We start from the raw sequence: 27,914 nt of genomic DNA, 5'->3' as shown, positions 1-27,914 counted from the left end.
GGGGCACCCATGGTTTTCCTCTCACATGTTCCAGCTCATTCTGGGGACCCCGAGGCGTTCCCGGGCCAGCCGGGAGATGTAATCCCCCCCATAGCAGAACCCAAACTGGTTGTTTACCGGCCGCACACAAAGTGACAACAGCCGTCTATGTGTCACACATGTATTTATTCACATCCTTGTTCCCAGTGGAAAATATTTTATGACAACATCTAACTACATATAACTACACACTGACTGTACAAATATGTGAGAAAACAAACTACGAGACATGAATATTATGGTTTTCACGGCAGTGGTCTTCTGTTAGTATAAAAAGAAGTTCTTATAATAAAAAAAAAAAAGAGGAAAATATTCTCACCATGCTTTTTGAAACACATTACGCCACCAACAAAGACAAATGGTTCTATAAACAATATTGACATAATACATTCTGATTGAAAGTTTAACGAAAGAAAGAAATGGAAATTCACTGGATCATCTGCTCTAATTAATGAACGTCAATTTCTTCATTTGGACTATTTTTGATCATATTTTACTGAGATGAAAGTGGTGAAAATCATGTTTTATTCTATGACCTACTGTTTTGTATAAGGCAGAAGACAGTTCCTGTTAAAATACAGAGTTGGATTTCGGTAAAAACATGTTGCCTCTTTTTTTTATCCATCTTTAAAACACAATAGGGTTTGAATCCAGTGTGGTTGTGCAACATCTTAAAGTTCCTTGACACATTCTCATCTGCCTGTATAATCCATCCGATCCAAGGCACGTGGGAAAGTCATTCAAGAGTGTCATCACTGTGTTCAGAGGTTACTTTAACATGAGGACAGCGTACACATAGACTCCGCCAAAACCTAACAGACAGAACATCTCCCAAGAAAAAGGTTGCGGCAGCAACAGAAAAGTTTGTGTGCAGCCATGTGTTTCAACTTCATCCCCTTCATGTGCTGCTGGCCATGGCTTTATTTGTGCCAAAGTTTAGTTTGGTCCTCCTTCAGTGGATGCTCATGTAGCTTCTATCCAGGTGAAATCTGTGCAGGCAAGTAAGAAAAGAACATGTCAAATAATGTGTAGTTCAATTGTTTGAGAACAAAGAACAAACGATTGAACTTTGTGAGAAAGAAAACACTGGGGAATGGAAATGGAAATGCAGTACACTGGAAAAGCATGCACCATGACTTCACGTTTTGTAGCTATGCTAGCAGCTAAAAAGTCAGACTTTTTTCTAAACTTCAATATCTCAACTATAGATGGTTCTATCTTTGGTGACCCCCTGACTTTTCCTCTCGCGCCACCACAAGGTTGACATTTTCAGTTTTTACATTTTCTAACACCTATTGGATGGACGGACGACCAAATACCTGCAAAGCAAATTACATTCCCATCATTCCCCGTATTTTGTGCTTATTGATGCTAACATTGCACGTGCTAATCATCTGCATTTTAACATTGCCAGTGTGAGCTTGTTAGCATGATAATGTTAGCATTAGCCCTGCACTGCATAAGAGAAGCCGCATTGAGCCGCTAGACAGTTACTGCAGGTCAGGTGCAAAATCATCAACATTAATGACAGATATCACAATATGAAAGGGACGGACGTTTGATTAAATAAGCGACACAAGAGTGACACACGGATGAAGACGGGATGTCAAAATGGAGATGACTGTCAACACGACACAAAGCAGCCCGCTGTGTTCGGTCTCACCCTTAAGTGCTAGAACGGTTGTCTGATGGTTCATCTGTACTAGTGGCCTCAGAGCCAACCGCCTCAACTGACTCAGATTTTTTAGGCATTGTGTCAGAAACTTTGTTTTCTGGAGGAGATCTGCACACGCGAGCATCGAACCATGAGTCAAGGAAAGGAAGGAGGAAAAGGCAGGATGAAAGAGAGACGGTCCACGTGGTTAGTTTTGTTTCGTTAAAGGTCACACAAGATAAAAAAAAAACACTTCTTTGCAAAGAAATACAATGTTATTTATTCAAAGACTTCAACATGCATTACAGGAAACAGGAGAGGCACTGACATCTGCACCCGCCAGAGAGCACATTAGCAGGCTAATTATTGTATGCATAAAATAAGCAATAAGCATTTTAATCTAGAATTCCACGAATAATTAAACTGAGAGCAACCCCCGGCCCTCCAGTTGTCCATGATTGACTCTCTTCGCCTTGCATCCACTGCTCAGTGTGGAGATTCAGTGAACTGCAGCACTCACCTGCTGTGTGAGGGACTGCGGTTGTACGGAGATGCAGGCGCTCCAGGGTGTGTGCACTGAGGTGTGTCCGGTGTGTCGTAATCTGTCAGGCCGACTGCCAGCTGGTTTCGCCAGTTCCCCGTGCTTTCCACCGAGGACACTGCAAACCAGACAAAGGCAAAAGCACTCAGCTGTTGTTGGTGTGGAGCTCAGTGGTAATGTTTCTACAGTGTGTTTGCTGCCACTTTACATAAAAATTCACAATTGTATGATTGTATACGAGTATATACCTACAAGCTTGCAACATGTTTGTGCATCTCATATCTCACTAATACATCCAAATAAAACTACTTTCCACCCCTCTAAGTTTAAACTCAATACATGTCCTTGCAGAACCAACCTGATCATCAGGTACATTTGTCTGTACTGAAATGAGAAAGTACAACAAGGATGTGTTGCTGTGTGACTGTAATGGCTGACTTTGAGTGTGTGAATGTCATAGTAATTTATGAGAGGCACAAACTGCGGCAAATGTTTTCCTTCTATTATTTTTAAGCCTGGAAAAGCTTTGGGCAGAGCAAAGGGAAAGTCTCCACTGAACCGCACCTGAATACAATTGTTTCTGATGTGTTGCAGCGATTTAAGGTGTGGTGGAAGAGAGTTATTGTGTAATGTCATTAACATATTTTTGGGAAATCTGGCTCATATCAAGCAATATCTTTTAAAATATTTTTTTTTGTTGTTGCAGATTTACATTTTTTCTCCAACACTTTGCTGAATTAATACATACAATAAAGACAAGAATTGGATTTAATTTGGGTTTCCTACGACGACTCAAACACAAGGAAAAAGAGGTCTAGAGACAAAATTGGTTCCACAGTTTTCAACGGGTCAAACTGGTCTCACCTGATGAAAAGGAGGTGGTTCTGCTGGAGTGGCTGAACGCCGCTGGCATGGTCTGGTAGCCCAGACTGAGCTGAGAGCCGCTGTCAAAGTCATATCTGGCCAGCATCGCCCCCCCACCCTGGACCTTGTTCCGGTGGTACCAGCCCTTCAGGTGCTCCGCCACCAGGGCCTTCTGCATGTTCTTGGCCAACAGCTCGTTTCTGGGCCCCTCTCGGTTCCGCGGCGGCCTCACAGTGGCGTAGGGATTCTGGGAAAGACTATCTGCCCTCTCGCTGCTGTAATTCCTGAACCTGTCATGTCCGTGATACCCATTTATTTGGTAGGACGGGTTGACGTTGTAGTGGCCTTCCACGTCATTCTCATACACGTAGGCACCGTTAGCGTAAGGCTCCATGTCCGGGCAGGGGTAGCCGGCGACGTAGTAGGCACTGGGTGCATAGTGTGCTGAGTTCTCGCATGAATGGGTCTGGACCAAGTTGGGCATGCTCCCGGTATTCCCATACACTTCCACCTTCCTGTGGAGGCGATGCATGGTCGAGGTTCGGGAGTCCAGCGTGCTGTAGTGGGAGTGCGCCGCCCCGCAGTACTCCAGACTGGACTGGCTGGTGTAAGAAGAGCAGTCCTCTAACACCTCCGTGCTGTTGCTGCGGTGGGCCGGCGACAAGACAAAGACGGGCTTCTCGGAGTCGCCGTCTTTTCTGAGCCGGGGCTGCGACTCCAGACTTCCGCTGCGATGCCTGAAGCAATGAGGAGACCCCTCCAACCTGGGAGGAGGGACACAAGCGTTTTAAACTGCGTCCTAAAACTCAATCACGGGATGATATTTCTGGATAGTTCAAATAAAAGGATTGGGATTTGCATGACAATGATGATAGAAGTTAGGCGGTTTGGGTAGAGGTGAAGGGTTGAAAAGAAGGAAGGCTGTTGGTAATGCAGCCAATCTCACCTGAGCTGGGTGCTGCTGTAGGCATTGCGGGTCATAACCGGGGTGGGAGGCATGCTGCGTGGTTTTCTAGGGGGTCTGGGAAGGGTTTTATAGGGACTACTGTGGGTAGAGGAGACCTCTCTTGGGTGCTGGCAGTAGTGGGAAGCATCCTGCCCTTCAAAAGCTAATCTAAAAGGGTGTGGAGAAGATTTTTTTTTTAAAAAGACAAAAGATATTTAAAAAAAAAATGGGATGAGATGTGAGGAAAGGAATGAGCATGCATGACACAGCGAACATTCAGGTCATGGCCAAATCAGAACACGATTGTTTTCATTCCAACTAAATAAAAGGTTGTGAAACACTCGACAGAGAGGAGGGAAATGTGTTTCCACACCTGCTGTAGTTCTTGTGATTTTCCCTCGGAGATCCCTGTCGCTCCGCGTCGTACTCGGCCCCCAGCGATCGCATCGGGCTGAGCTGAGGGGAACCCTGGACCGACCGCGACCGCGGCCTCTGACTGACACCGTCTGAGTCATCTGAAGCGCACGGAGACAAAATTGACACTCGCTCTTTTTCAAAAGACGTCGTCATGATGAAGCTCAGCTGAATTCAACGCTCTCACTCACCGTCATCCAGCGGGAGACTCGACAGAGAGCTGCAGTCTGAACGGATCAGTTCGTCTGCAGAAAAGAGGAAATAACTCCGTGTTTTACTGTTGAAATATATCGAAACAGTCATCCGGTAACAGCAATCAACATCATACCTGCAATGATCACTGAGGCCCGCTGAGTCGGCTTTTTCCCCTTCTTGATCCTGTACTGGTTCATCTCATCCTCTATCTGCTGGAGTTTTTGCATGGCATCCAAACAGTTTCTCCTCCTCTTCTTCTTGACGGTTTTGCACAGCTCTGCCTCGTTTGCCAGCTTCTTCGCCGCCTCCACGATCTTTTGCTGCAGTGCAAATCTGCTCTCGAGGTTCCTCAGGAAGGGATCCTGCAGCACAACCCCAGAGATAACGATAAGTATACAACAAGTATACAACAACCGTCGCCTGTTTTCTCTAAATCTGATGAGGTATTGGACTTTCAAGCAAATGTTACTCCATCATGAGTAACTGGTGCATTTGTTGGGGACTGTTTTCACTTGCAGATTGGTGCACTATAGCCAGTATTTGCGTCACCGGTGCTGTGTGTGGCCCGTATAGCCCTCAGGCCTGTGGGACTGAATCAAAATGTCATCGGAGTCTCCTACAAGCTGCCGGCTGGACATCTGTGAGTACTCACAACAACCATCTTCCTTGTTTATGTTTATTGTATGTTTATGTATATCATTATCATTTTGTCAGTGTTGCCGACTCGGCGACTTTCTTCCTCGAATTGTTTTTTATTGGAAAAAAGTTTTTAACATTGGACTTTTTTTTTTCCATAAGATTTTTTTTTTTTTTAAACTTTTGGTAGTTTCTCAACATAAAAAACTTTTAACAAAAGTGCAACATAAAGGATGATGTTGTATTAGCTTTCTAAAAAAAACTAAACAATGGAGCTGCATGGCGCAAACGGATAAAATACATTTTATACTGGAAAAAGTGTAAAAATATGAATTTTAACACGTTGAAAACCGTGACACCAATGTTGGCGCACTTGTGTTTATTGCATGTATTTGTTTAGCAAAGTCTTGGGGAAAAAAATGTATATCTGCAAAAAAAAATCACTTTTAAAAGATATTTTGATCGTAACTATGAACATCCAGAATGATATAAGCCAGATTAGGACCTAAAGAATCTGAATCTGCAACAAAAGTCACAATAAAACAAAGCCTTGGTCTGTTACGAAGGAGTTTCAGTCGAAAAAAAAACTATCAGACGGTTCAAAAATGGAAAAATTACCTATTTTATGCCAAAAGATTGTCTGAATGGGGCATGCTGGGACTTTAAATGGGCGCGGGAGGATCTTCGTGCACGGTTTCCAAAAGCTTAAGGTACATGATGCAGACACAGAGGGAAACACACACCTCATTGTAGGGGAAAAGGTCATCCAGCTTGAAAGCAGTGCCAACCCTCCGTCTGATGTGTGGCGGTCGCTCACCTGAAGAGAGGGGATACTCTTTTGGCAGCTTGCCAGTGAGCTCCTGAAAACACAAATACTTTGAGCACTTTTTGAACCTTAATAACATGAGTTTTAGCTGACTGAATGTGGCCGTTAAGAGAAACATTGCACACACACACGCCTCGCAAACTACAGTGCCAGTGCAGAAAAAATGTAAGTGAAAAAAAATGTCTCACCGCCTCTCTCATGCAAATCTTCTTCAGTTCTTTTGTTTTCTTGGCCAAAATATCTTGGATCTCCTGCTCTTTTTTTCTCAGTTCAGAGAGTTTCTCTCTCTTCTGCTCTTCACTCATTTCAGAGTCGGCAGAACCTGTGAAGCAATATTTTTACTATTGTTGCCAACATAGCATGCATCTAAAAACAACCTCCTGTGAGCTTTTACAGCTCAGTGTTTCTCCTTCATAGCTTAGTCAGAGAGAGCTGTGAGCATGAATATGACCTGAAATCATGACTTAAGAAAACATATGAACTGAACAGACACTTGCTTCATGAACTTAAATATTTATAACCAACCTGTAGACACCAGACTCCCATTGCTGGCTGTTATGAAGTTATTCTTCAGGCCTGCGTCTCCCAATCTGTTTATCTTCGGTCCTCCGTGCTCCGTGAGATCCATCGCAATCTCATCCACAGTTCTCGCTGTTCCTAATTTAGTCTGAAAGAATTCACAACAAAGATCAGAGGACGGTATTAAAGGCAAGCATTCACACTAAAAGTGATAGTGTAGTTTTGACCGACACTCACTTTGGTTTGCTTTCTGTCCAAGTAGAACTGGTGCTGGCTGATAGCCATGACCCAGATGGTTTTGATTAGAGAATGACTGGCATACCACGTGTGGATGAGGAGGCCAGTCTGCCCAAATGTGCGTTTGGTTACTGCTCTCCTGTTGCAAGAAACGGCCCCAAAAAAAATAAATCATAGGTGGGGATTTTTATTGAATCACCAACTCAAATAGAAAGAGATATGAACAATCTCTTTGGATAAATGATGAAGACAGAGACTCAACCGAGGCTCAGTAACTGTAAGCAGAAGCAAAATATTCTTCTTTTGTTGTCTATCTTCTGCATTTTTCATGTTACGTTTGTAATTTTGTGAAATTGTAATATATTATATAGGTGGAGGCTTTAAAGAAGCCCAGTTGGCTTTTTGTCTCTTCCTGCACTGTAATATTCATTTCTCTCTGTTGTGATTTGTATTGTTTGAATTGTGAAAATAAATAGGAATAATAAGAAAAATGAAAGGAACACATGAATCAACATATATCTAGTTTACAAAGCAGAGTCTCCTGCTGCTCACCTGTGGGGATCGTTTACTTCTACAGCAAATTTCTTCTCCCGGAAGTACAAGTTTTCCAGCTGCTTCCACTGGTAAAGCTGTGGGGGAAATAGAAAGAAGCAATATCTGATCAGGAATATGGGTGTCATGCTCTATAATCCACAACCTCAAATGCAGAGAGATGAGCGCCGGGAATAACGGCTTCAAAATGTGCCTTCAGTCCTGATGAACGTTCATGTTTTATTCACGGAACCCATCTGTAGTAATGGCTGACATCACATAAACTATTAGGAAAAAAACAGATTAGCAGAGCAGGTGTTTTGGTTAACCCGTCATTAAAGAAAAAAAAAGAAGAAGCCAGACAGAAACAAACTGTCATTAAAGTCTGGGGCCGCCCAGCATGCCAACCCTGCAGTAATGCAGGTGTTGGAGAAGCTGAGGACGCCACAAGGGAACATCAGACAAAAGACTCATCGCAACACTTCCCAAGGTGCATCACGTCTATCGCCGTGTCGCCCAGGTGCTCGCTGACAGCAGCCAGATATGAACAATCTATCTGGGTCAGTGACTCACTGTGTGTGTCTGGACCCGACGCGAGTGAGACACAGGCAGCAACACGGCGAACTAACACAACGTGTGCTTGCTGTGGAGAGCCGCTGCACCGTTAACACAAGAATGGAGAAGCGATCATCCGCCGAGTTTTACGATATTACGGGATTTCAGAGATTGATTGTTGTTCAATATTCTAGATGAACGTGCGAAATGTTCTTGAAAGAATAAAAGCCAAGTCCATTTGCAGCTTTACTTCCAACCAGAAAAAGAAGCGCTGTCTCCAGTCTTACCGGTACAATGGATGCTCACAGGTTCCCTTTTCTTAAGGTGTCAAATCCTCCTTAACTTTGCAGTCAACACAAACACACACTGTGTTCCTTCTCCTGTCAGCTCCTGCCTCGTCTCCTCAGGTATGCTCAGAACATGTGTTATAACGCCCCGAATCCAGCCCCTTTATCGTTGACATCACCAGCTCCCTCCCTCTTCTCCCCTCCGACTACACACCGGCTGCCTGCACCAGGCCGGCCGCTTGCACAATTTTCTGGAACACAGCTGGCAAGAGAGGGATTGCACCACGTCGAGCGATTACTGGGCCCGAACGGGAGAGGCAGTAAATTAAAGTGAATTGTTTTGAACTTTCCCTCCTCGTCTACAGCAGCACACGGTGTGTGTGTGTGGTGTGTGAACACGACATTTAACCCGTTGGAAACTGTGGAACCAATGTTGGCTCCAGACCTCCTTTTTCCCTGTGTTTGAGTCATCGTAGAAACCTAAATTAATTCCAATTGTTGTGTTTATTGTATTTGTTCAGCAGAGTCTTGGGGAAAAAAAATGTATATCTGAAAAAAAAAAACACTTAAAAAAGCTATTTTGATTGTAACTATGAACATCCAGCATGATATGAGCCAGATTCCCCAAAAATGCCTCCTGGAGCGGTCGATAAGACACCTTTTTGGAAAGATTAGGACCTTAAGAATCTGAATCTGCTACAACAATCCAGATAAAACAAAGCCTTGGCCTTTTACGAAGGAGTTTCAGTCAAAAGAACTGTGTAGTTCGGTTTATAAATGGAAAACTGATGTATTTTATGCCAAAAGTTTATCTGAATGGGGCATGCTGGGACTTAAAATGGGAGCTGGAGGATTTTCACACACACTTTCCGAAAGGTTAAAGTGAATTGTTCTGAACTTTTCCTCCTCAACTACAGCAGCACTCTTTGCAGAAACACTAACGCAGACTGCGGCGCATAGCTGACGGATCACTCACTCGGGTGTTTCTCTCATCAAATCACACGCCAAATGGACACCGATGAAACCAGACGAGCAGGTTCATATCGTACGTGTGATTCTAGACACATACAGAACTCATCGTGGCGAGAGCTCTCCGGGCTGAGATTTCTTCTTCCACTTCGATCGTACAAGTCTGGCCTCGTCTGCCGCGGCGGCAGCCGAGGCCCGGCCTTTTTTCTTTGGAGCGAAATACATGAAGCACGAACGAGCGGGAGCTGGTGAATCATCGCCGCAATCCTTACCCCTGTGCTATCATGTCCACGCTGGGGATTAGGAAAGCAGAGGAGTAGCAGCGGCCATTTTAGAGCGGGAGCAGCAGGGAGCGTTTACCTTTCGAGGTTTTAATTTATCCTGCAGGTCATACTGGCCGATGCCCTTGTAGCTGATCCCGAGCCACCACGGGATCCCTTGTTTATCCTGCGAGGCGAGAACACACGAGCTTGACGGTGGAGTCCGTTTCAGGCAAACAGCTGTACAGTTCCCCGTTAATCACGGGAGGAAGACCTTACCTTCACTTCGTAATAATGCACGCCATACGTGGGCAAAGATTCCACTAACGTCAAATACCTAGAACAAAGAACATTATTAAAAGCAGCTGCTTATTCTCTTTTTTCTTTTTTTTACATCTGCATGTGGTTTAAAATATGGAAATTTGACCCCAGTCCAGTGAATCAGTGTGATTCACTGGACTGCAACTGAGAAAAGGAGCTATTGATTTCTATCAGATGATGAGTACAGGAGTACCAGAGAGAGACGGAGGGAAAGGGAGGGCTAGCCGGGGTGAGAGGAAGATTAATGTGCTTAAACCTAACAGCGTTCATCGACTAATTACAAGCACTGAGCCCTTTTTCCTGCAATACTTACTTCACAATGGCCTGACCTCGGGAGACTCCTTTCAGCTGTTTATAATGTTCAATTACGCGATCCTCACTGCAATGTCAAACCAAGAAGAAGACACCTTTTTACGCTTTAAACTGACGCACAGCTTCAGATCAAACCCTTCTGTATGGACGTACTTTAGCGGCGTGTAAAAACTTAGAAATCAAATGAATGCATGTTTATGTTTGATGTTGGGGCTTTAGCGTAGGCGTGAGCTCCTGTAAGCGTACCAGTATGCAAGTGATGGGTGTTCCTTGAGGACTTTAGTGGGAAGAGTTGGGAGTTTCTTCAAGTCAGCTCTGGTGTTTTCATCACTGAAACATAAATAACAACAGTTATAACAAGAATTGTGGAAGTTGAGTGGATGATCTGACTTTGCTTCACTGCACTTCTTGGATATTTATTTTTCTTTAAGTACAATTTTGAATTGCTTTCATATTTCAAATGTTCAAATGCAACGTTAAACATTTCAAAGTGTGCACCTGGACAGCAGCAGTAACTTTGAACAATTTAAAGTGCAAATAAAGTAGTTAATATTCGCTCCATCTCAAACAGCTGCACTAAAAGGTCCATTCTGCATAAGGAGTACTTGCACGGTTTAATACTATAAGTGCATTTTGTGGATGATACAGAGTATTTTTACACTGTGCTATTACAACTTTTATATAAGTAAGTTATCTGAACTCTACTCCAACCCAAATTATATTTTGTGCATATGGCATTTTCCTTATTGCTGGAAATAAATTCGGTTAAGATATGGAATCCTGTATTTCATTCGACATAACAGCACTTCAATGAAATTGTAAACTCCTGAAGTTGCTTGAATCGCCGTAAAATCCCCGAAGAAACAGAAGGAGACAACCTCAGTGTCTTCACATCCCCGACAGCGAATAAAGAATTCTCTCATGTGAACAAAGATGTCAGTCTTCCTAAACCCTCTTCCTTCATCAGCTGGTCGGAGCAGGTGGGGGACCTGTACAAAGACCTGCAGCATTCCCTCTGATCATACATGTATAATATCATAAGGCAGAGCACAGGTGTCTCTGCTTCTCTCAGCACTGTGAGACTCATTAGCTGCGTGGTGCGAGCTGTACAGCAGTCCGTGGTAAACCTCACATAACGCTGCCATTGATTTTGTTCCTTGTGACCAATTGAATGCCTTCATTAAAAGCTCACCATTAACTTGCCCTCCGTCTGTTAAATACTTCTAACCCGGCTGATAACATGCACTTACCTCGTGTAGTCTCCCTTCGCCTCCTGGTCATAAAAGAAAATACACGTTATCAGATGGCACGCTTTAAAGGGGTTTCAGATGCTTTGATTATTGTTTTGCATGTGAGCCCATTGGAGCCACTGACCTGCAGGGCATTTGCAGCTAATTTGAAGACGTTGTCACTTTCCACTTCTATGAACCCCTAAGAGACAATATAACAAATACATGAGCATGACGCAGGACATGTGGTCCATGTGGAGAAAGATGTCTAGATCCACACATAGAATCTCCTCCATTGGCCTCTGCTTGTTCTCAGGATGAGTCCTAATGCTTTTTTCCCTCCTACTATCTACTTTACATTCCAACCTTTGGAGGGGGAAACTGTGCCCTGCGGCCGTTGTCTGCTGAGCTGCTGGCTGCTCGGGGTCCACAGACAGTGAATCATCAGCGAGCTGCTGAGAGCGAAAACAACTCGGCCGCGGCTTCAAAAACAAGAGAGAAAAAACACTTACATTGTAGACGGCGGACTTTGCATTCAGGAAGAATAACTCCACCGTTATGATGTCCTTAAGCTGTGTAATGTTCTCTACATAAGACCTACGAAGGATGAAAGCAAACGCACACACACAGACACACACACACAGTTAAACCGAGATTACCTGTCTGTGCCATTATGGGAAATGCTCAATCAGCACTTTTTTTCTGCTTAGTAATTGCTTTCCTTGGCAGTGTGAGGTGTTGGTTGGAGTGACGTTTATGATGAACACTTCACAGTCTCAACTTTTTGAGACACTAGTTGATTTTTCCACTTGCCGTCACTGATGAACAAATAATCAGACACCTCCACCTGCACTAATATCCAACATTCATTGTTCATATATAGTATTTAATACATTTATATTGTATGTATTAGTTAAATGTTAATGCTGATGCATAGTTTCTGTGTTTTACTCTTTCTCTTATTTATTTGTGTACATTATGTACAAAGGTACAAAGAGAGCAAAGTGTAACTGGAGTATATGTACACAAACATGGCCAAGTGAGCTGATTCTGATTTATATATATGTGGTATTTATGTGGACTATTCAGATATTTACACATGAGACAGTCAGGATAGCAACCATATGGAATATGTTGTTCACAGCTAATGATCCTTGTCAATAAAGTAGTGCTCCCTGCTGGAGATCTTGAGGATTTGCATGAGAAAAGAAATCTGTGTTATTACCTGACTAGGAAGTTGAGGGCAACAGGCCCGGACTTCTTCAAAAAGTCATGATCCAGAACTCTGCGGTCCATCTGCAGCCACTTGCGCTGACCACTGCAACAGCAGAAACACAGACGCCAAAGCATCAGAGCGCTGCGTTTCGCACACACTCGTGTAAATGAATCAATGACACTCGACAGTTTTACATACTGGTCATCGAAAAATGCAATTCCAAAGAACTCCTTCTCCTTGAGGTTGAAGTGGGAGGAAACCAAGTCGAGGAGTTCGTAGGACAACAGCTTCGGCTGTGGGAGAAGGTTTCAGACGTAAGATGTGAAAATAAGTGATAAATGTGTCACCGATCCTTGAGGAAATGATTTCCTCTTCCCTCTGAAGAGAAGCAAGACCTGGAAAGATCAATTAGATTGCATGCAGGAGCAGGAGCGAGTGAGGGTGTAGTGTTGCGTTCAAGGACACTTCAACAGCAAACATACTCAGGGACTTTACACAGGGAAGGTCTTTGTTTTACAAATGTTATACCACTGAAAGCGTTTCACGTGCAGTGTGTCACGACACGACAGAAACAGACATGACATGAGGGGAATATCTGGCTCAACTTTGCAAGTTGGAGGCCAAAAAACTGAACAATGAGCCGAAGGACACTCAGTTGGTTTGAGGGTGCAGAGTCAGATCATTTTGTGTGGGGTTCCTTATTACCCCAAATCCTCGTTACATATCGCCGTATGATGCGTGGTCATTATAAGCACATTGATTCCAGCGGCTTCGCATTCGTACCTGAACCAGCAGCTCGAGCTTCCTGTCGTCCAGCAGCTGCACTTGGCACAGCCTGCCCTCGGTCATCTGCAGGGAAAAGGACAAAGAGGAAGTGCAAAGCTTGTGACACAGATCGCCGGCGATTCATCATACAGAGGCATCGTGACATCAGGTCTCGTGTGCTGGTCATGTTTTTACAGCCCACGTGAGGCCTGATCATAAGGGCCGGGAGCGTCTGAAGAGTCTTGTAAGGCCTCGCTGGTAAATACGGAAAAGAAGAAGAAAAAAACGTTGACGTCGTTCATGACAATAAAACCATTGTCTCGAGGATTTGTTGCCATAGCCACTGAAGGAAGGATTTGCACCATTTTTTTTTTACCCTTTCACATTTAACTTTCACGGTTGGAGCCTCTCAGCCTTTCCAACATTTAAGCAAAGAAAAATCTCGTGGTTGAATGTACATTTACTCACATACTGAACTTCTACTACTACTTTATATTTGAATATATCGCCTCATTTGTTTGGCTCTGCATAATAAGATTTTAGAGAAAAAAAACATATGATCCGTATACAATATAATGCACTTCCACAGATTAAACAACCCAAGAATATATGAAGTCATTCAAATTAGTTTCAGCCCCCACCAGCGATAACGTTAAACTCCAATGCAAAACAAATAAATAATGCAATTATAATTGTAATCAAATAGCCTAATATGTAGTAGTATAGGTAATATAATAAGTGCATTTACTTCTAATACTTTAAGTACATTTTGTGTACAATATTTTTACTTTTACTTTCAATAAGTAAAATATCTTAATGTCTTCCACCAAAGCGAATATCTTTATAATCACAAACGTTTCACCATGTTCAATAAAACATCATCCATTATGGATCAAGTTCCAACCGCCCTGCAGCTGTTAAACTCCAGATCTCTGCTAGCCGTAAACCCACAAGGTAAGAAGCAAACAAGTCTTGTCAGTCGGAGCAGGATCATTACGGCCCACAATGCCTTTCACAGAGAATCAGCTTGACCTACTAAGAGACACAAAGAGCGGCGAGCGCCCGATAAATCAAACAACTGGGAAGAAAAATGACAGATTGAGGTTTTCACAACCGAAAGCTCACCAACTGCAGAATGAAACTCTTTCTCAGACACATTCAACAGCCTTTCTCCTCTGACAGAACGAGGCCAATCGCGACTTTCCAACACCCGAACCCGGCGGCCGGCTGTACCTGGTAGATCCCCCCGGGAAGAGCGCAGGTGAGGACGCATCCCTGACCGGAGCTCATCCCTGAAAAAACAACAGAGTCTCTCCTCTTGGATCCGAACCATGAACGTTGTCAGCTCTGCAACGGCCGATTGGGGATTAACCAGCAAACTTGTTCCGTCCGGGTTTATTGACGGAGCGGCCGGGCCTTGACGTAGCCGTGTGCAGCTCACACGGTGCGGCCAGTTAATGAGAAGCCAGCAGCTGAATCCTGAACCACACTTTAGGGTTTACTGCTTCTTAATAGGAACAATAGGGGTCAGACAGGAAACACGAGTCGTCATTATGGTCTGCTGAATTGACTGAGACATTTTTAAATGTCTTATTTAACTTGTTTTGTGGCTGAATCGAGTCGAGTCGGGATATCAGGTTTCCTCTTGCTGCTTTTTTTCTGTACATTGAGTGAGTGATTTAACACAAGAGGAAGTAAAGTGATTGAAACAACTCAGAGAGGCTTTGCTTTACACACTCCACTCCTCATGTGCTGCCACACTAATAAACGATTAAATGAATCGCCCCCCCGCTTCCTGAAAGGGACGGGACACACCCGGTCACGTCTTTGAATTACTCCATCTGTAATGTTTTTAACGAGCACTCTGTCGATTACGGCCTCTGAGTTAATGTGTCTTTCTTTTTCGCCATGGTCATAAATAATTCTCTTTCCGGGATCTAAATTAAAAGTCACACTCAATTAATACAATTCATTTCGGACTGTGTGCTGATTGATTTGATTTCTAGCTTTGATTTAGTGGTGACACCGTCACGCCGGAGTCACACAATGCGTCTGTGTAGCATGACTGTGCACAGTGAAGACGTCGGCCACTAGATGGTGCAGGGATTATCATAATTCTTCTGTGTGGAGAAGTTGTTCATGTGGAGAAAATGGCCCCTTAAACAAGCGTGCACCGCTGAGGAATTTTCATAAGCAGTTATTAGCTCGGCAGACGAGAGTCAAATGCAGCCGGGATGACTTGTACTTATGCAATATAGATGAAGTGAGAGAGGGAAGCTATGCTATTAATCACCCGGGAGTTATAATCATTACAAGAACTGCTATTTATATGTGTGACCGAGCAGCCCGGCGACCCTGACTAACCCAGCGGTTTCTCTGTCACAACACGCAGACGTCACCGGCACAGGGTGGGACTTAACCTTTTGGAAACAGAGTGCAAAAATCCTCCTGCAACCATTTGAAGTCCCAGCATGCCTCATTCAGACAAACTTTTGGCATAAAATATGTAATCTTTCTATTTTTGAACCGAACGACTCCCACTGCAATCAGACAATGCCCGAAATGGTTATATAGTTTTAAAACTCACGTTATTTCAATTTCGATTAATTAAATTAAACACCTCCACAACACCAAAGTAATAGTGACCGGATTGGCTCATTAAGACAAAGACAAGCGTATTTAACCTTTTGGAAACCCCAGCATGGCCCATTCAGACAATGTTTTGGCCTAAAATAGGTAATTTTTTCATTTTTGAACCTAACGACACAGTTCTTTTACTGAAACTCTTTCATAACAGGCCAAGGCTTTGTTTTATTGTGATTTTTGTTGCAGATTCTGATTCTTTAGGTCCTAATCTTTCCAAAAAGGTGTCTTATTGACCGCTCCAGGAGGCATTTTTGGGGAATCTGGCTCATATCATGCTGGATGTTTATAATTACGATCAAAATTTCTTTTAAAAGTGTTTTTTTTTGTTTGTTGCAGAAATACATTTTTAGCCCCAGACTTTGCTAAACAAATACATCCAATAAACACATGTGTTGGAAATAATTTGGGATTCCTACGTCGACTCAAACACAGGGAAAAACACTCAAGCACAGAGGAAAAGGAGGTCTGGAGCTAACAGGTTAAAACTGCTGGATACACAATAATCACCAATGCACATGAGCAACTGGGGCTGAAACTTGTTATTATTTTCACGGCAAAGTACAGTAACCATACGCTCTGAAACCACTCCTTCAAATAGCTTGTTTTGTCAGTTCAACTGTCGAAAAAAAAAACTACAGAAGATGACAAGCTTACGGTCACGCTAGAAAAAGAGGAGCTTGAACCAGCAGGTATTCTGTGTTTGTGCTTCAAAAGTGGCCTAAATAGTTGTTGATTCCTTTTCTGTTGACCAATTATTTAATGAATCGACGAACTGTTGTCAACTAACTTCAGTCACGGGATGATTAGCTCTTCATTAGTCGTCTCGTGATGTACGTTCATTCGTCCCGGCGCAGCGGAGAGCGCTGCTTAGTCAACCAAACCCTGACCTATTCAACCTGAATAAAAGGCCAGCCGTGGACCCTGTGGGGTTAAGACAAGCGCTGAACCTTCATGTCAAAAAAAAAAAAAAAAGCAGAGATGAAAGAACTGTCAGTCTTTGTGTTTGTCTCTCCAGAGACGCTGCAGGGTGCGCGGTTCGGCTCAAGTCTGGAGCCCGAGGTTGGCACATAGACAGCTTGTTATGGCGCGCTACAGCGGAGACTTGGAGAAAGTGCAGATGTGACCTCCTTCACGAGGAAAAACGCTCATTACAATTAGACGTGGCCTGTTAAGATGCGGTAATAAGGGCCTCTGACATTGAGCGGACGATACAATTGAACACAGTTTCCTTGCACACACTGAGATGAGGTCATATCAAGCTTGAACGTTGTGCAGTTAGCTAACGGGACAATGTATCTGTCTCCTGAGCAACCTGGCTGTCAGTGTTTAATACGTCACACCGGTTAAATGTCATGTCCAGACTGCAGTCCGTCTTATCTCAGTTTCCTGTTTTCATGCATTATTGATGAAGGCTGGTATTACGCGCGAGTCAGTGTCTGCTCTCGACGCTTACACGCTCTTTGGACGACTCCCACAGACAACGATGCCACAAATGGTTGTGTAGTTTCGAAAATCACACATTATTTCAATTTTTGATTCGTTAAATTAAACACCTGCACAACATTAAAGTAATAGTGACCCATCAAGACAAAGACAAGAGGACTTAACCTTTTGGAAACTGTGCGCAAAAATCCTCCCGTGCCCATTTTAAGTCCCAGCATGCCTCATTCAGAGGATCTTTTGGCATAAAATACATAATTTTTCCATTTTTGAACCAAACGACACAGTTTTTTGACTGAAACTCCTTCCTAACAGGCCAAGGCTTTGTTTTATTGTGATTTCTGTTGCAGATTCCGTTTCTTTAGGTCCTAATCTTTCCAAAAAGGTGTTTTATAGACCGCTCCAGGAGGCATTTTTGGGGAATCTGGCTCATATCATGCTGGATGTTCATAGTTACGATCAAAATATCTTTTAAAAGTGATTTTTTTGCAGATATACATTTTTTTCCGGAGACTTTGCTGAAGAAATACATACAATAAACACATATATTATGGGGTTCCTATGACGGCTCAAGCACAGGGAAAAGGAGGTCTGGAGCCAGACTTGGTTCCACAGTTTTTAACGGGTTAAAAAGTGCAGTCAAGTGACATCCAATAGGAAAGGGAAACACACTAAGGTTCAGTATGTGTTTTGAGTAAATTAGATTGTACAGTTCCTTATAATGTGACAATAGCTTTATCTGATGTAACGGACCAGACTGTTGGTTAACAACACCTTTCAGGATTAATCATGCTTTCACTCCCGGGATGCAAATGGTTCATTTTTGACATTTAGTTTTTTTGGCCATGCATCATAAGAAGAACGTATTTGCTCTCCTCAGAAAATCTGACAGTCGCTTAATTAGTAGGCGTATTGGCAGTGAAAAAGAAATAATGAATACATAAATACAGCACACGAAAACCAAAAAACTGCTCAGAACAGCAAGTGCAGAGCGAGAAGCCGCGGTCACAGAAGCCGTGGGGCTGAAGGATATACAGATTATCTGAAAACCTCTTCTGATATCTCATCATGACTCATGTTGTCAGCGGTCAAAAGGTATCTGTGCAGCATCCCCTCCCGAGGAGAACCCGCCTGGCTGTTGGTGATATCCGGGAAATTCATGGGCACACAATGAGGCTCAGGATATTATGGAGAAATCAAGAAAGACATATCAATTTGTAACTTTTTTTTGCATTGCAACACCTCTGTGGTGCCAGGGCGGGGCGCATCGCTGAAGAGTGATTCATACGAATGATGTCATCATGCAGTACAAGTTCAAAAGGACGTCTTCAATAGCAGTCAGACGTATTTCGTCATGGCTGTCCTGGAAGAAAAGAACATCAGACGACCATATTTCATGAGCAACGGTGACAGCAATGGTCAACTCTGCTTCTATCATGTTTCCGGCAATTTGCAATGCTGGCAGTAGAAAAGCTACAAATATCCAACTTAGCCTTAGAAGGGCCGGGCTAAAGGGCAAAATAGTATATCCCGATATGTCATTTCATATTTGGATAAGAATATATATCACAAGAGAGCAATTTGTCTGGGAATTCAATTAATAAATGAATAGTTTGTACAAAATGAAAGGCCTATTTTTCTATATTTCTGTGTGAATTACACACTTGGCAAATGAAAAGCACTGACTCTCATTTTATGAAGAACTTTAGTGCAAAAATGAAAGTAAAATGAGTGTAAAATAATAGAGAAAAGTAAATAAGTATCTCCAGCGACACACTGGCTGTGTTTGCATGCATTGATGATAACAGACAAAGCAATTGAGTTTAACGAATTCTGATTTTATCACAGTATGATTCCACTGAAAGACAATATGTTAAACCTCTGTGATGTTTTCATTATATATATTCATACAAAGATACAAGTTTACGCCGCAGCACGTTTTTTTCAGAGTGCTTGCCTTAACAGAGTTCCAGCTGCTGACGTAAGAACTGACCTTGAACATTTGTGCTTGTTCAAAGGAAGAAAAGCCGCCACACAGTCAAAGAAATGGAAAGCTGTTTGCATTTTTATTCAAGCCGTTAGGTTGTAGGTTGTATAATCTTCAGTCAAATGAACATTTTAATGTATCTGCAAAACCTCAAAGCCTTTTTTATTCAAGACGTTATCAAAGACACAAGACAAGAGTCCACAGTCATGTACGTAAGTTTTTGACAACGGAAAGTGCTGCAGCAATCCATGGGAATCGGCCTGTTACGTTGCCGTTAATCCGTTTACACTTTGGTCGGAAGCTGCAAAAAGCTCATGAAGTTTCCAAAATGAGTCCAATAGGTTCATCTTATAGTGGAAACATGGATTCATCTGTGAGGCTATATATCTTGTTCTATTTGTTTGGGTCAGTCGTCATCATATCGGCGGGTTGATCCGAGTGCATTCAGGTTTTCAAAACCCCCTCATCAAAGTGTCAAACGCCAGCCTCTCAGTGCAGACACATCCTTAAAAACGCACAGAGCAGAGCACATACAGACAAACAGAGACGTCTGAAAGCAGTCACAGGGAGCTTTACCACTAGTTGCCCTCAGTCTCTGGGTTCCACAGCTATTCCCCACTGGCACTCCTGATATCACAAAACTGCAGAGTTTCATTGCAGAAAGCTGCAGTGACTTTCTGCAGTGCTGAGGGACGAAGCCACCGAGGCCCGCGCTGGGAACGGGCGGAGAATAAGATGGAGCGCGACCAAACTTCACGATCGGCAACGAAGAACCGAGTGTGTCTAACAGCACGGCGGAAATCATTATTACATACTGTCAGAATGTTGACAGGGATTCAATCACGGTATATTTATTGACTGTACCACATGTCTAGGAGCGGTGTTATATGTCGAAGCTGGATTAATCTGACGTGATTTTCAGGAAAGCTGCACCAAGTTCTAACCCCAAAATCCCATTCCAACCCGTTTCGCTCCAGTGACGCCGCTCGCCTTTCACCCCATCACATACAGTATATCTATCAGATTCATTCTCTCTGTGTGAAGTGTTGGAATACAGGATTACTCGCCTGTCCAAAAATAGATCCCACCCCCACCCCTCCTTTAGCACATTTCTCAGAAAGTCTTTGATTTTTTTTTTTTTTTTAAATGAACAGTTGCCAACTGAGAGCTGAGACATTTCAGCTTCAAACACCGGCCTCATAGAACAAGCGAGGATGTGCATGAAAACATATATATTCCATCCTGTACCAAGTTTTGATTCGGTTGAATATGTGATGGGGGTGTTAACCAGAAGCTTAACTTTAGCGACCCTTTAAAAAAGTCAGGAATTGTTGACGGGTGTGATTTAATGGCACAGGACATCCTTTTCCAAGAAGAAGGAAGCTTGACAAAGTTTTACACTGCAAGTGTGTCATACAGACGCCAACATCGCAACAACAATTCCTGTTTACAATGCCTGAAGCTAGAAATACACACAAACACACACACTCACACACACACACACACACACACACACACACACACACGCTTGTGTCCCTGCCTTCAACTCTGAGATCAGCCGGTCGGTGTCAATCTTTGCAGAGCTCATCCTTGTGAAAGTAAAAATAGATATCCAGAAGAATAAATTGAAAAGAGGGGGATACTTTGGCCTGTACCTGCACAACTATAATGTCCTTGTCAGACGTGACATACAAATGCTTGGCCTGGATCACCAGTTGTCACCATAGCAACAAATCCCAAACACTTGAAAATGATACGTATGCGCACACACAGACACACACAAAAAAAACATACAAATGAAGCAATGCACTGGACAGGCTTTTTTTCTTTACCATCCACAAAGTCCCACACCCTAAATGCATGAATCATGCAGCCTGCAGCTCCATATTTAGATTCAACCAGACCAGTCCAATAGCTTAAAGCTACTTATTTGAAATGATAATGGTGCATATTTATCCAATAACACCATCCTATATCCACTTCAAACAGCAATATTGTCCACATGCATCCGGTAATGAGACAAGCCCACCTCAGGGCCAGGTCCCACTGTGCAGGGAGAACAATGAATGTGCTACTGTGGGCTACTGTATATCTGGGTGGTTTCCACCTGAGCCCCCGTGACTAACACAGATGTGTCAAATAAAGCCTCACTTCATGGTTTTTTACTGAGGAAACACGCCAAGTCGCTGCGGAGCGACCAAGCCCATGCTGTTGTAATTTCCATTGATGCTCTCTCTCTCTCTCTCTCTCTCCCTCTCCCCGGATCCCACGCGCCCATGACTCGGTCTACTTTGTCTCCTCACTAGCTTTCACTGAGGCGGCTTGAATCCGCTCCATCACGTCATATACATGTGCCTTACCTTCGCGCTCCTTATATCCCGCTTCGGTATTGATAAAGGTATGGCTTCCCCTGCATATTGATCAGCCCCTCTGTTCAGCTTTTAGCCAGGGAGGGGATCCGCCGTGCAGCCGCTGTCCATGTTCATCCTCCGGTGTAGTACTGTAGAGCGCACACACACACACACACACACTCACACACACACTCTCTCTCTCTCTCTCACACACACACACACACTCGCCTCGTATTGAGCCACCCTCACCACGCCTTCACCCGCCGGCTATTATGTGAACGAGCCCCGCATCCCCTCCCTCCATCCCTCTCTCCCTCCCTCTGCTGCCTCTCATCCAGCAGCTGCCGGCCGGCCTGAATCCCTCTGAATCCTCACAATAATGAAGCCTGATGGGCTGAAGGCTGTGTGCCGCATCTATCTCTATATTGCTTGTTTTTTTTTGTTTTTTTTAATTTGTCTTATCACCCCCACATGTTTGCTCTGATGTTATCACACTAAGTGGATTCAGTGTTATCTCCAACATTATGACAATGTGTATATGGAGGTACTGTATTTGATTTATTGAGCCCTTATTGTGTCATATGGCATCGGGTTATTGTGTATTTGGATGCTCATTAGTTATTGTCATGACAGCAACTATACTCTATGTCACCATGTAAACCCAACCCAATGAAATGATATTAAAACCAAACATTTGACGGGCAGCGACAGTTAAATAAAACAACAAATTAGGTCAGATTTTACATTACAGACGGCAAATGAATGTGTGATTATTTAGTGTATCAATACAATACTTATTGGGTACTTGTATGTACTCGAAGTAAAGGGAAATAAGAGAAATGGAGGGTAATGACTGTGTTAAAGAGAAATACAGTACACTGCAAGATAAATCACAGTTTCTGCATGTAAATTGTGGCTTTCATAGTGTTGATTTATGTTTTTGAAATGTTCAAGTACCTGACTGGAAAAGGCATGACGGTATAATAAAGTATGTGTTCAAGTTATTGGTGTGTCTCCTTTTCATCTATTGTGAAAGAACCCCATTTGTACTTTGTAATGTTGTGAATTTACACAGTTATTTCCAGTGTAAAGCAGTTTTATGACGCAAACTTGTTATTGTTTTGCTGAGGGAGAAGAATGTGAATGTTCAATAACTGTGGATACGTCCAGAAAGGCATATACCTTGGTTTGTTTTACTGTGTGCCTCTATTTATGCTAATATGTTGTTTGTCTTTCAGTCCATGACTAACAGGTTTGTTTATGTATATTTTAGTCTGCTTGGTTGCACTGTATTTAAACAAGAGATTTTCCCCTATACTTCCATTGACCCGCGGCGCTAAAACAGGATACAAGTGATAATAAACGTGAGCTGAGGAGGATGTATTTAGCACGTTAGACAACTGACAAAGGACAGGAACCATAGTAAGCATTTTATCCCAATGTGTATGAACATCAACACCAGCTGCAAGAAATGACTATTCACTGAAAAACACTGCCATTTAGTGACAACTTAACTCATTTCATGTCCCTGAGGTTTGTTTTCTGCAAATTAAATAGACGACAAACCACCGCCACATCAATAAAGACTTCACAGCTTTCACTAAAGTCGACATGCGGTGAAATGAAATCCACATTCAGCTTTGCAGTAAAAAGTTTACACGTTGCACGAAAGCTACAACCGATTGAATCTTTTTTTTTTTTTTTAACGTCACATCCATGTTGTATAAAAGATGTACGCAGAGCAAATTTAAATATCAGTTCAGTGGCTATAGTTTTATTACACTGAGTTTATTTACACACCAGTTAACATCTTCGACACAATTCACCACACTCAATACTGTTCAACTGCACTATCGGTGTGTGTTTCACACGCGATATTCATTTCAGTACAGAAGTGACGCTGCCACTGAAATATTCATTACTGTCTTTACTCTTTACTCGGCTAGTAATTTTCCAAAGAAGCGGGCACAGAGGCCTTATGTAACTCCTCGAAAACATCAATTTATTCTGTTCCACAAATACATGTTGAGATACTCTGACAAACAGCATTTTGCAGTCCACATGAATAATCTAGGACCTGTATTGCTACAGGATGTCCTCACTATACAGTAAATGCTTATCAGCAGAGAGAAGCTTTCCCCACCCCCCTTTTGCGCGTGGATTTCTGACATCAGACATGAATAAGTATCTCATTAAGATCCCCCAAAACCATCTGTCCAGTGAGTCGCCTCCTTACTGGAAAATCTTCTCATAAACAAAAGAGGAGGGATTCCCTTGTTTCCCTCATTAGTAATTCAATTAGATCATCAATGGCCACGGAGCACAACTGAGACACTGCTTCCTTGTTATGACTGGGAATAAAAAACTCTCACCACATCCGGCAAAGTAAACATTCACTGCACATTTTTACAATACGAGCTTAAAGTCGAGGAGCATGCGCGTGTGTTTAACGCTGTGGGTTGCTCTTCATTTATATGGCATGCTGTTTTCAATCCACAGGCTATTGTTTGTCTGTATGCAACTCATCATCAGTTGTTATATTGTTGTGTAAAAACACCTCATAACTGCTGCGTGTAATTAGAGATGTGTATATATGTGTACATATATATATCTATATATATTGATTCATACAGGACTGTGTGTGTCATCACTTTTCAGTCCCCATTCTTGCATAGTCAAATTGTGCTTGGCAGATGCTTTATGTAAATTCACCCACACTAACCTCAACAACAACAGAATCTGAACGACAACACAAACTAGAAATATCTATCCAGCGTCTCAAACTGGGGCTGTCCTTGACCAAAGAAACTTTCAGTCCACAAACACTAATTGACTACTTAATTCACTTTCAAAACTTTCTCTGGTTTCTCCCCAAATCTTGTGGTTACCAGAGTTCTCTGGAAATAAGTCAACTAGCATTAAAAATGATTGCTTATAGGCAAAAGAAATCTTAATCCACTCAAACCAAAGCGACCGATACTAAGAGGAGGAAGCCCTAGCTCCTAGGATAGTAGTTTGAATAGGAGCGCTGCCAATTTCATGTACATGGATTTTTAAAAACATTTGCAATGAATTGAAGAACAACATAATATATACGTGGTCAGAAAAGTTTGGAAACGTGGGCATAAATAAGCAAATGTATGTGTGAACACAGAGTGACATGTGCAAACATTATTTTCAAATAGCAACAAAGAGAAAAAGCCTTCAAGCATATATTTAGATTTATGTACTTCATGTACTATGGACTCATTCATTTTCTATTAAGGCAACTTATTCATGGCTCAGCTTCCCGTCCACCAGTTCAGATTAGTTAGACGACAGTCAACACGAGGCTCCACTAATATCCTGGATTACCCGGACACCTTTGGCTCGTACTCCAGGATCTTGTTTCGACTGCAACACATACAGGAAGTGCTCCTGTGGCACACGGCTGCTCGTCGCTGGCGATTGGCAGACGGCGTGTGAAATCAGCGAGGTGAAGAGGACCGTCCGTTAACAGCTTTCTCTCCCTATTGTTGACCCACATAGCAGGTCATGCTCTGTCTTATTAGTCACCAGTGTTTGCACTGGCTGCCACTGCTTATTAAATCTACACAACACTGTGGAAACAATGATGTATTGCTCTCGTGCGTAATTACGTTCCGTGTGTTCAGTTATCTCGTGGCAGGCGGCCAGTATGAGGACGCCTCGGTCGCTGGACATTTGTTGCCTTGTCTCTAACACTGCACTTGTGTGCGCTGCGGCCTGCGTGCACATGCTGGAATGGCAGAATGATGGATGTGGAAGCAGGAGGAGGTTAGACGTGAACGCACATGATTATCAATTATCACAAATGTAACCTGATCATTTTCTGGGGCTTGACTTTACTGTGGGGGAACGTTTTGGCTGTCACATGTTGGAATCAGCCCCTCCGGTTCAGAATGCGCCTATAGGGCAGTTTATTTCATGCTATAATTTAAATTCATAGCAAAACAGTACCGGGTTAAAGTACAGCTTAGCATTCATGGGTTGAAAACCATAAACCCAATCGAGTTTTATATTATTGTTGGGACTTTAACCCAAATTACAATATGGTTATTCTGACAAACCTTTAGACACAACAAGCTCAAGTTTGACCTTCAATGTGATGTATCGTCAGTGTGGTCCTGATATTAAAGACTGCAGGCTACGCATCATTGAAAACCTGAAACAAATAGTGATATGCAAGTTAATGAAACGCTAGAGTTTATAGAACACGTCTCAATCAAACCATGGGAAAGTTTGGGAAAATAATATTGACACAAACAACCCATTGTGGTTGAAAACATATCCAGGACGACATTCTTATAGGTTTCAACCAAATCATGTTGCAAAGACAGAACAATTTGAGCTGAAGTATCAAATATTTATACCCACTTGAGGAATTACAAAGGGCATTGTAGTCTATAAACTCTGGGGGGCCTCCCTCAGCTGGAGGCCCTTTGTAACCAGTGCCACTGTTCACCCCACAACACTACCCAGAATAATGTGTTGTCTAGTCCATTGTGTGTCCGGCTCCGTCCTCTTTGCCTGACTGTGAAACCCTGCATGGCCTGCACCATGTCTCCTGTTCGGACTGTAACCTGCTTTTTGTGACAAAGAAAATCTCTTGTGCAAATATTATGTCACCTATTGTGGTTACATCCGTCTTCAATCATCGTGATGCTATTTTAAGTGAGAAAAAGTTCTGACTCCAAAGTTTTTCAAGTCTTTGCTTTCCAGCAAAAAGCACATTTGCAAGATATTTGCCTTAGTAAAATGCAGACTCAAACTAGTTGAGCAGGATGAGGCTAATGCAAATATTGAATTTGAATTTACATTTTGTAATAGAAAGTGTCCCCCCCGCCCACCAGTGGGCCCATGGCACTGGCTTCTCTGGCTATATACTGCCTCCAAGTGGTGGATAGGAGTTCAATGGATGAAGAGCAAAACTCGGTGAGCAGAGAGAAGAGCAAGGAGAAGAAGAGAAGAGGAGAAGAGGAACAGAGTCAAGTCAGGCTGTCTGCACAGGAAACGGAGGGAAACAAAGACATGAAGGTCGACACAGCCTGCAGGTTTGTTAGGATTTTTAATGCATGATTTAACTGCCGGGACGATACAATAAATCCAGGATTTGGTCTACATATAGTACGCAACAGAGTAATAATGTAATAATTAGTGATTTTTTTTATCACAGAGTATTTGTAGCAATGAAGCAAAAGCTAGATGACTAAGTAAAACATTAATACAGTATATCCAAATGGAAAAAAAGAAATACATCAGATTGAAGATTACATCATAATTGACCAAATATTGACTTAGTCTCATCTCCTTTCCTTCCATTTTATGTGAAATTGCACATGGAAGATAATGGAGAAGGGTTCACCATAGTTCAGATTGTGTAAGTTCTCAGTCAGATATTAATATTAATATTAATTTTCAGGAGATGTATAACTGTAGTAGAGTCTGGTGTAATGTGGTGATTGTCTGTAAAGGCGATAATAAAGCATCACACCACTGCAGGTCAGATTATCATCATGATATTACTTTATTAGCTTTTTGTAAAAGTAAAATAAAAATAATTAAATTTAAAAAAATTAAATAAAAAAAGGCGGCCAAATGTTCACACTCATTAATAAGTATCACTGCGGAGGAACATTACACTTTATGACACTGACTCTGCGAGCAAATAAGGCTGCGTGAGAATCCCCCCCTCCCTTCGCAAGCCGCAGCCAATGAAATCCGTGCTGACATTGACAGCCGCGGTGCATGCCGGGAGGCGTAGTCCGGCCGCCGCCTGCAGCCCGCCAGCGGCGCCGTGCTCGCTGCACGTGGAGGACTACAGAGCTCCGGGTCCTGAGTCTGAACAGAGGCGGCTCGCGGTGACAGCGGTTGATCCTGAGCGAAGTACGGCGGCACAAATACCGTCCGTGTGTGCTTTTTAAAAAAAATTTAATTAATTTTTTTAAAGGAGCTCAACGTCTCCCGAAAGTTGACATCTGTAAATATGCAAGCGGAATCGGGAATAGTTCCCGACTTCGAGGTCGCGGAGGAGTTTCAAGAGGAGCCTAAAACGTATTACGAATTGAAGAGTCAACCCTTGAAAAACAGGTCAGTTGTTTCGCGGCGGACAGTTATTATTTCCCCACGAGCGGCTCTGCTGGTGAAGTGATAATT

The 27,914-nt window shown here is 42.8% G+C and overlaps 2 protein-coding genes across 5 annotated transcripts in view; one reads left to right on the top strand and one right to left on the bottom strand.

Moving 5' to 3' along the window:
• Positions 1-148: 148 nt before the first annotated feature.
• On the bottom strand, positions 149-21,994 carry LOC137800794 (FERM domain-containing protein 4B-like). 3 transcript variants are annotated; one of them, XM_068598141.1, is made up of 24 exons: positions 21,750-21,994; positions 13,335-13,400; positions 12,750-12,844; positions 12,561-12,653; positions 11,848-11,932; positions 11,481-11,537; positions 11,357-11,379; positions 10,353-10,436; positions 10,108-10,173; positions 9,753-9,810; positions 9,574-9,660; positions 7,424-7,500; positions 6,872-7,010; positions 6,641-6,782; positions 6,304-6,437; positions 6,033-6,149; positions 4,787-5,015; positions 4,650-4,703; positions 4,418-4,559; positions 4,045-4,212; positions 3,099-3,862; positions 2,214-2,352; positions 1,703-1,822; positions 149-1,028 (listed from the first exon to the last, which is right to left on the bottom strand). In XM_068598141.1, exons 2-23 carry the CDS (start codon positions 13,398-13,400, stop codon positions 1,705-1,707), a joined length of 2,937 nt encoding a protein of 978 aa, XP_068454242.1. In that variant the 5' UTR covers positions 21,750-21,994; the 3' UTR covers positions 149-1,028; positions 1,703-1,704. The 3 variants fall into 3 exon arrangements, with proteins under 3 accessions (XP_068454242.1, XP_068454243.1, XP_068454244.1); XM_068598142.1 differs by lacking the exon at positions 1,703-1,822; XM_068598143.1 differs by lacking the exon at positions 4,045-4,212.
• Positions 21,995-27,723: 5,729 nt separating this feature from the next.
• The window catches only part of LOC137800200 (microphthalmia-associated transcription factor-like), a 29,950-nt gene continuing 29,759 nt past the window's right edge, over positions 27,724-27,914 (top strand). For both annotated transcript variants that reach the window (XM_068597274.1, XM_068597273.1), the window contains exon 1: positions 27,724-27,848. In XM_068597274.1, the coding sequence (XP_068453375.1) occupies positions 27,745-27,848 (104 nt within the window). In that variant the 5' untranslated portion in view covers positions 27,724-27,744. The remainder of the gene's footprint in view (positions 27,849-27,914) is intronic.

Source organism: Clinocottus analis, unplaced genomic scaffold (genome assembly GCF_023055335.1).
Source record: "Clinocottus analis isolate CAN_PGR_092001 unplaced genomic scaffold, fCliAna1.0.p SCAF_4, whole genome shotgun sequence".
Lineage (NCBI taxonomy): Eukaryota > Metazoa > Chordata > Actinopteri > Perciformes > Cottidae > Clinocottus > Clinocottus analis.
The sequence above is the reverse complement of the archived record's forward strand: the minus strand, read 5'-3'. Positions and strand labels throughout refer to the sequence as shown.

Bases quoted from the DNA above. Each gene is read 5' to 3' on its own strand.
- LOC137800794 (XM_068598141.1), bottom strand. From the start codon at position 13,400: ATGACCGAGGGCAGGCTGTGCCAAGTGCAGCTGCTGGACGACAGGAAG. The intron at 5,016-6,032 runs GTGTGTGTTTCC...GTTGTGCTGCAG, and splicing joins ACCTTTTCCCCTACAATGAG to GATCCCTTCCTGAGGAACCT. The intron at 4,704-4,786 runs GTATGATGTTGA...TCTTTTCTGCAG, and splicing joins GGCCTCAGTGATCATTGCAG to ACGAACTGATCCGTTCAGAC.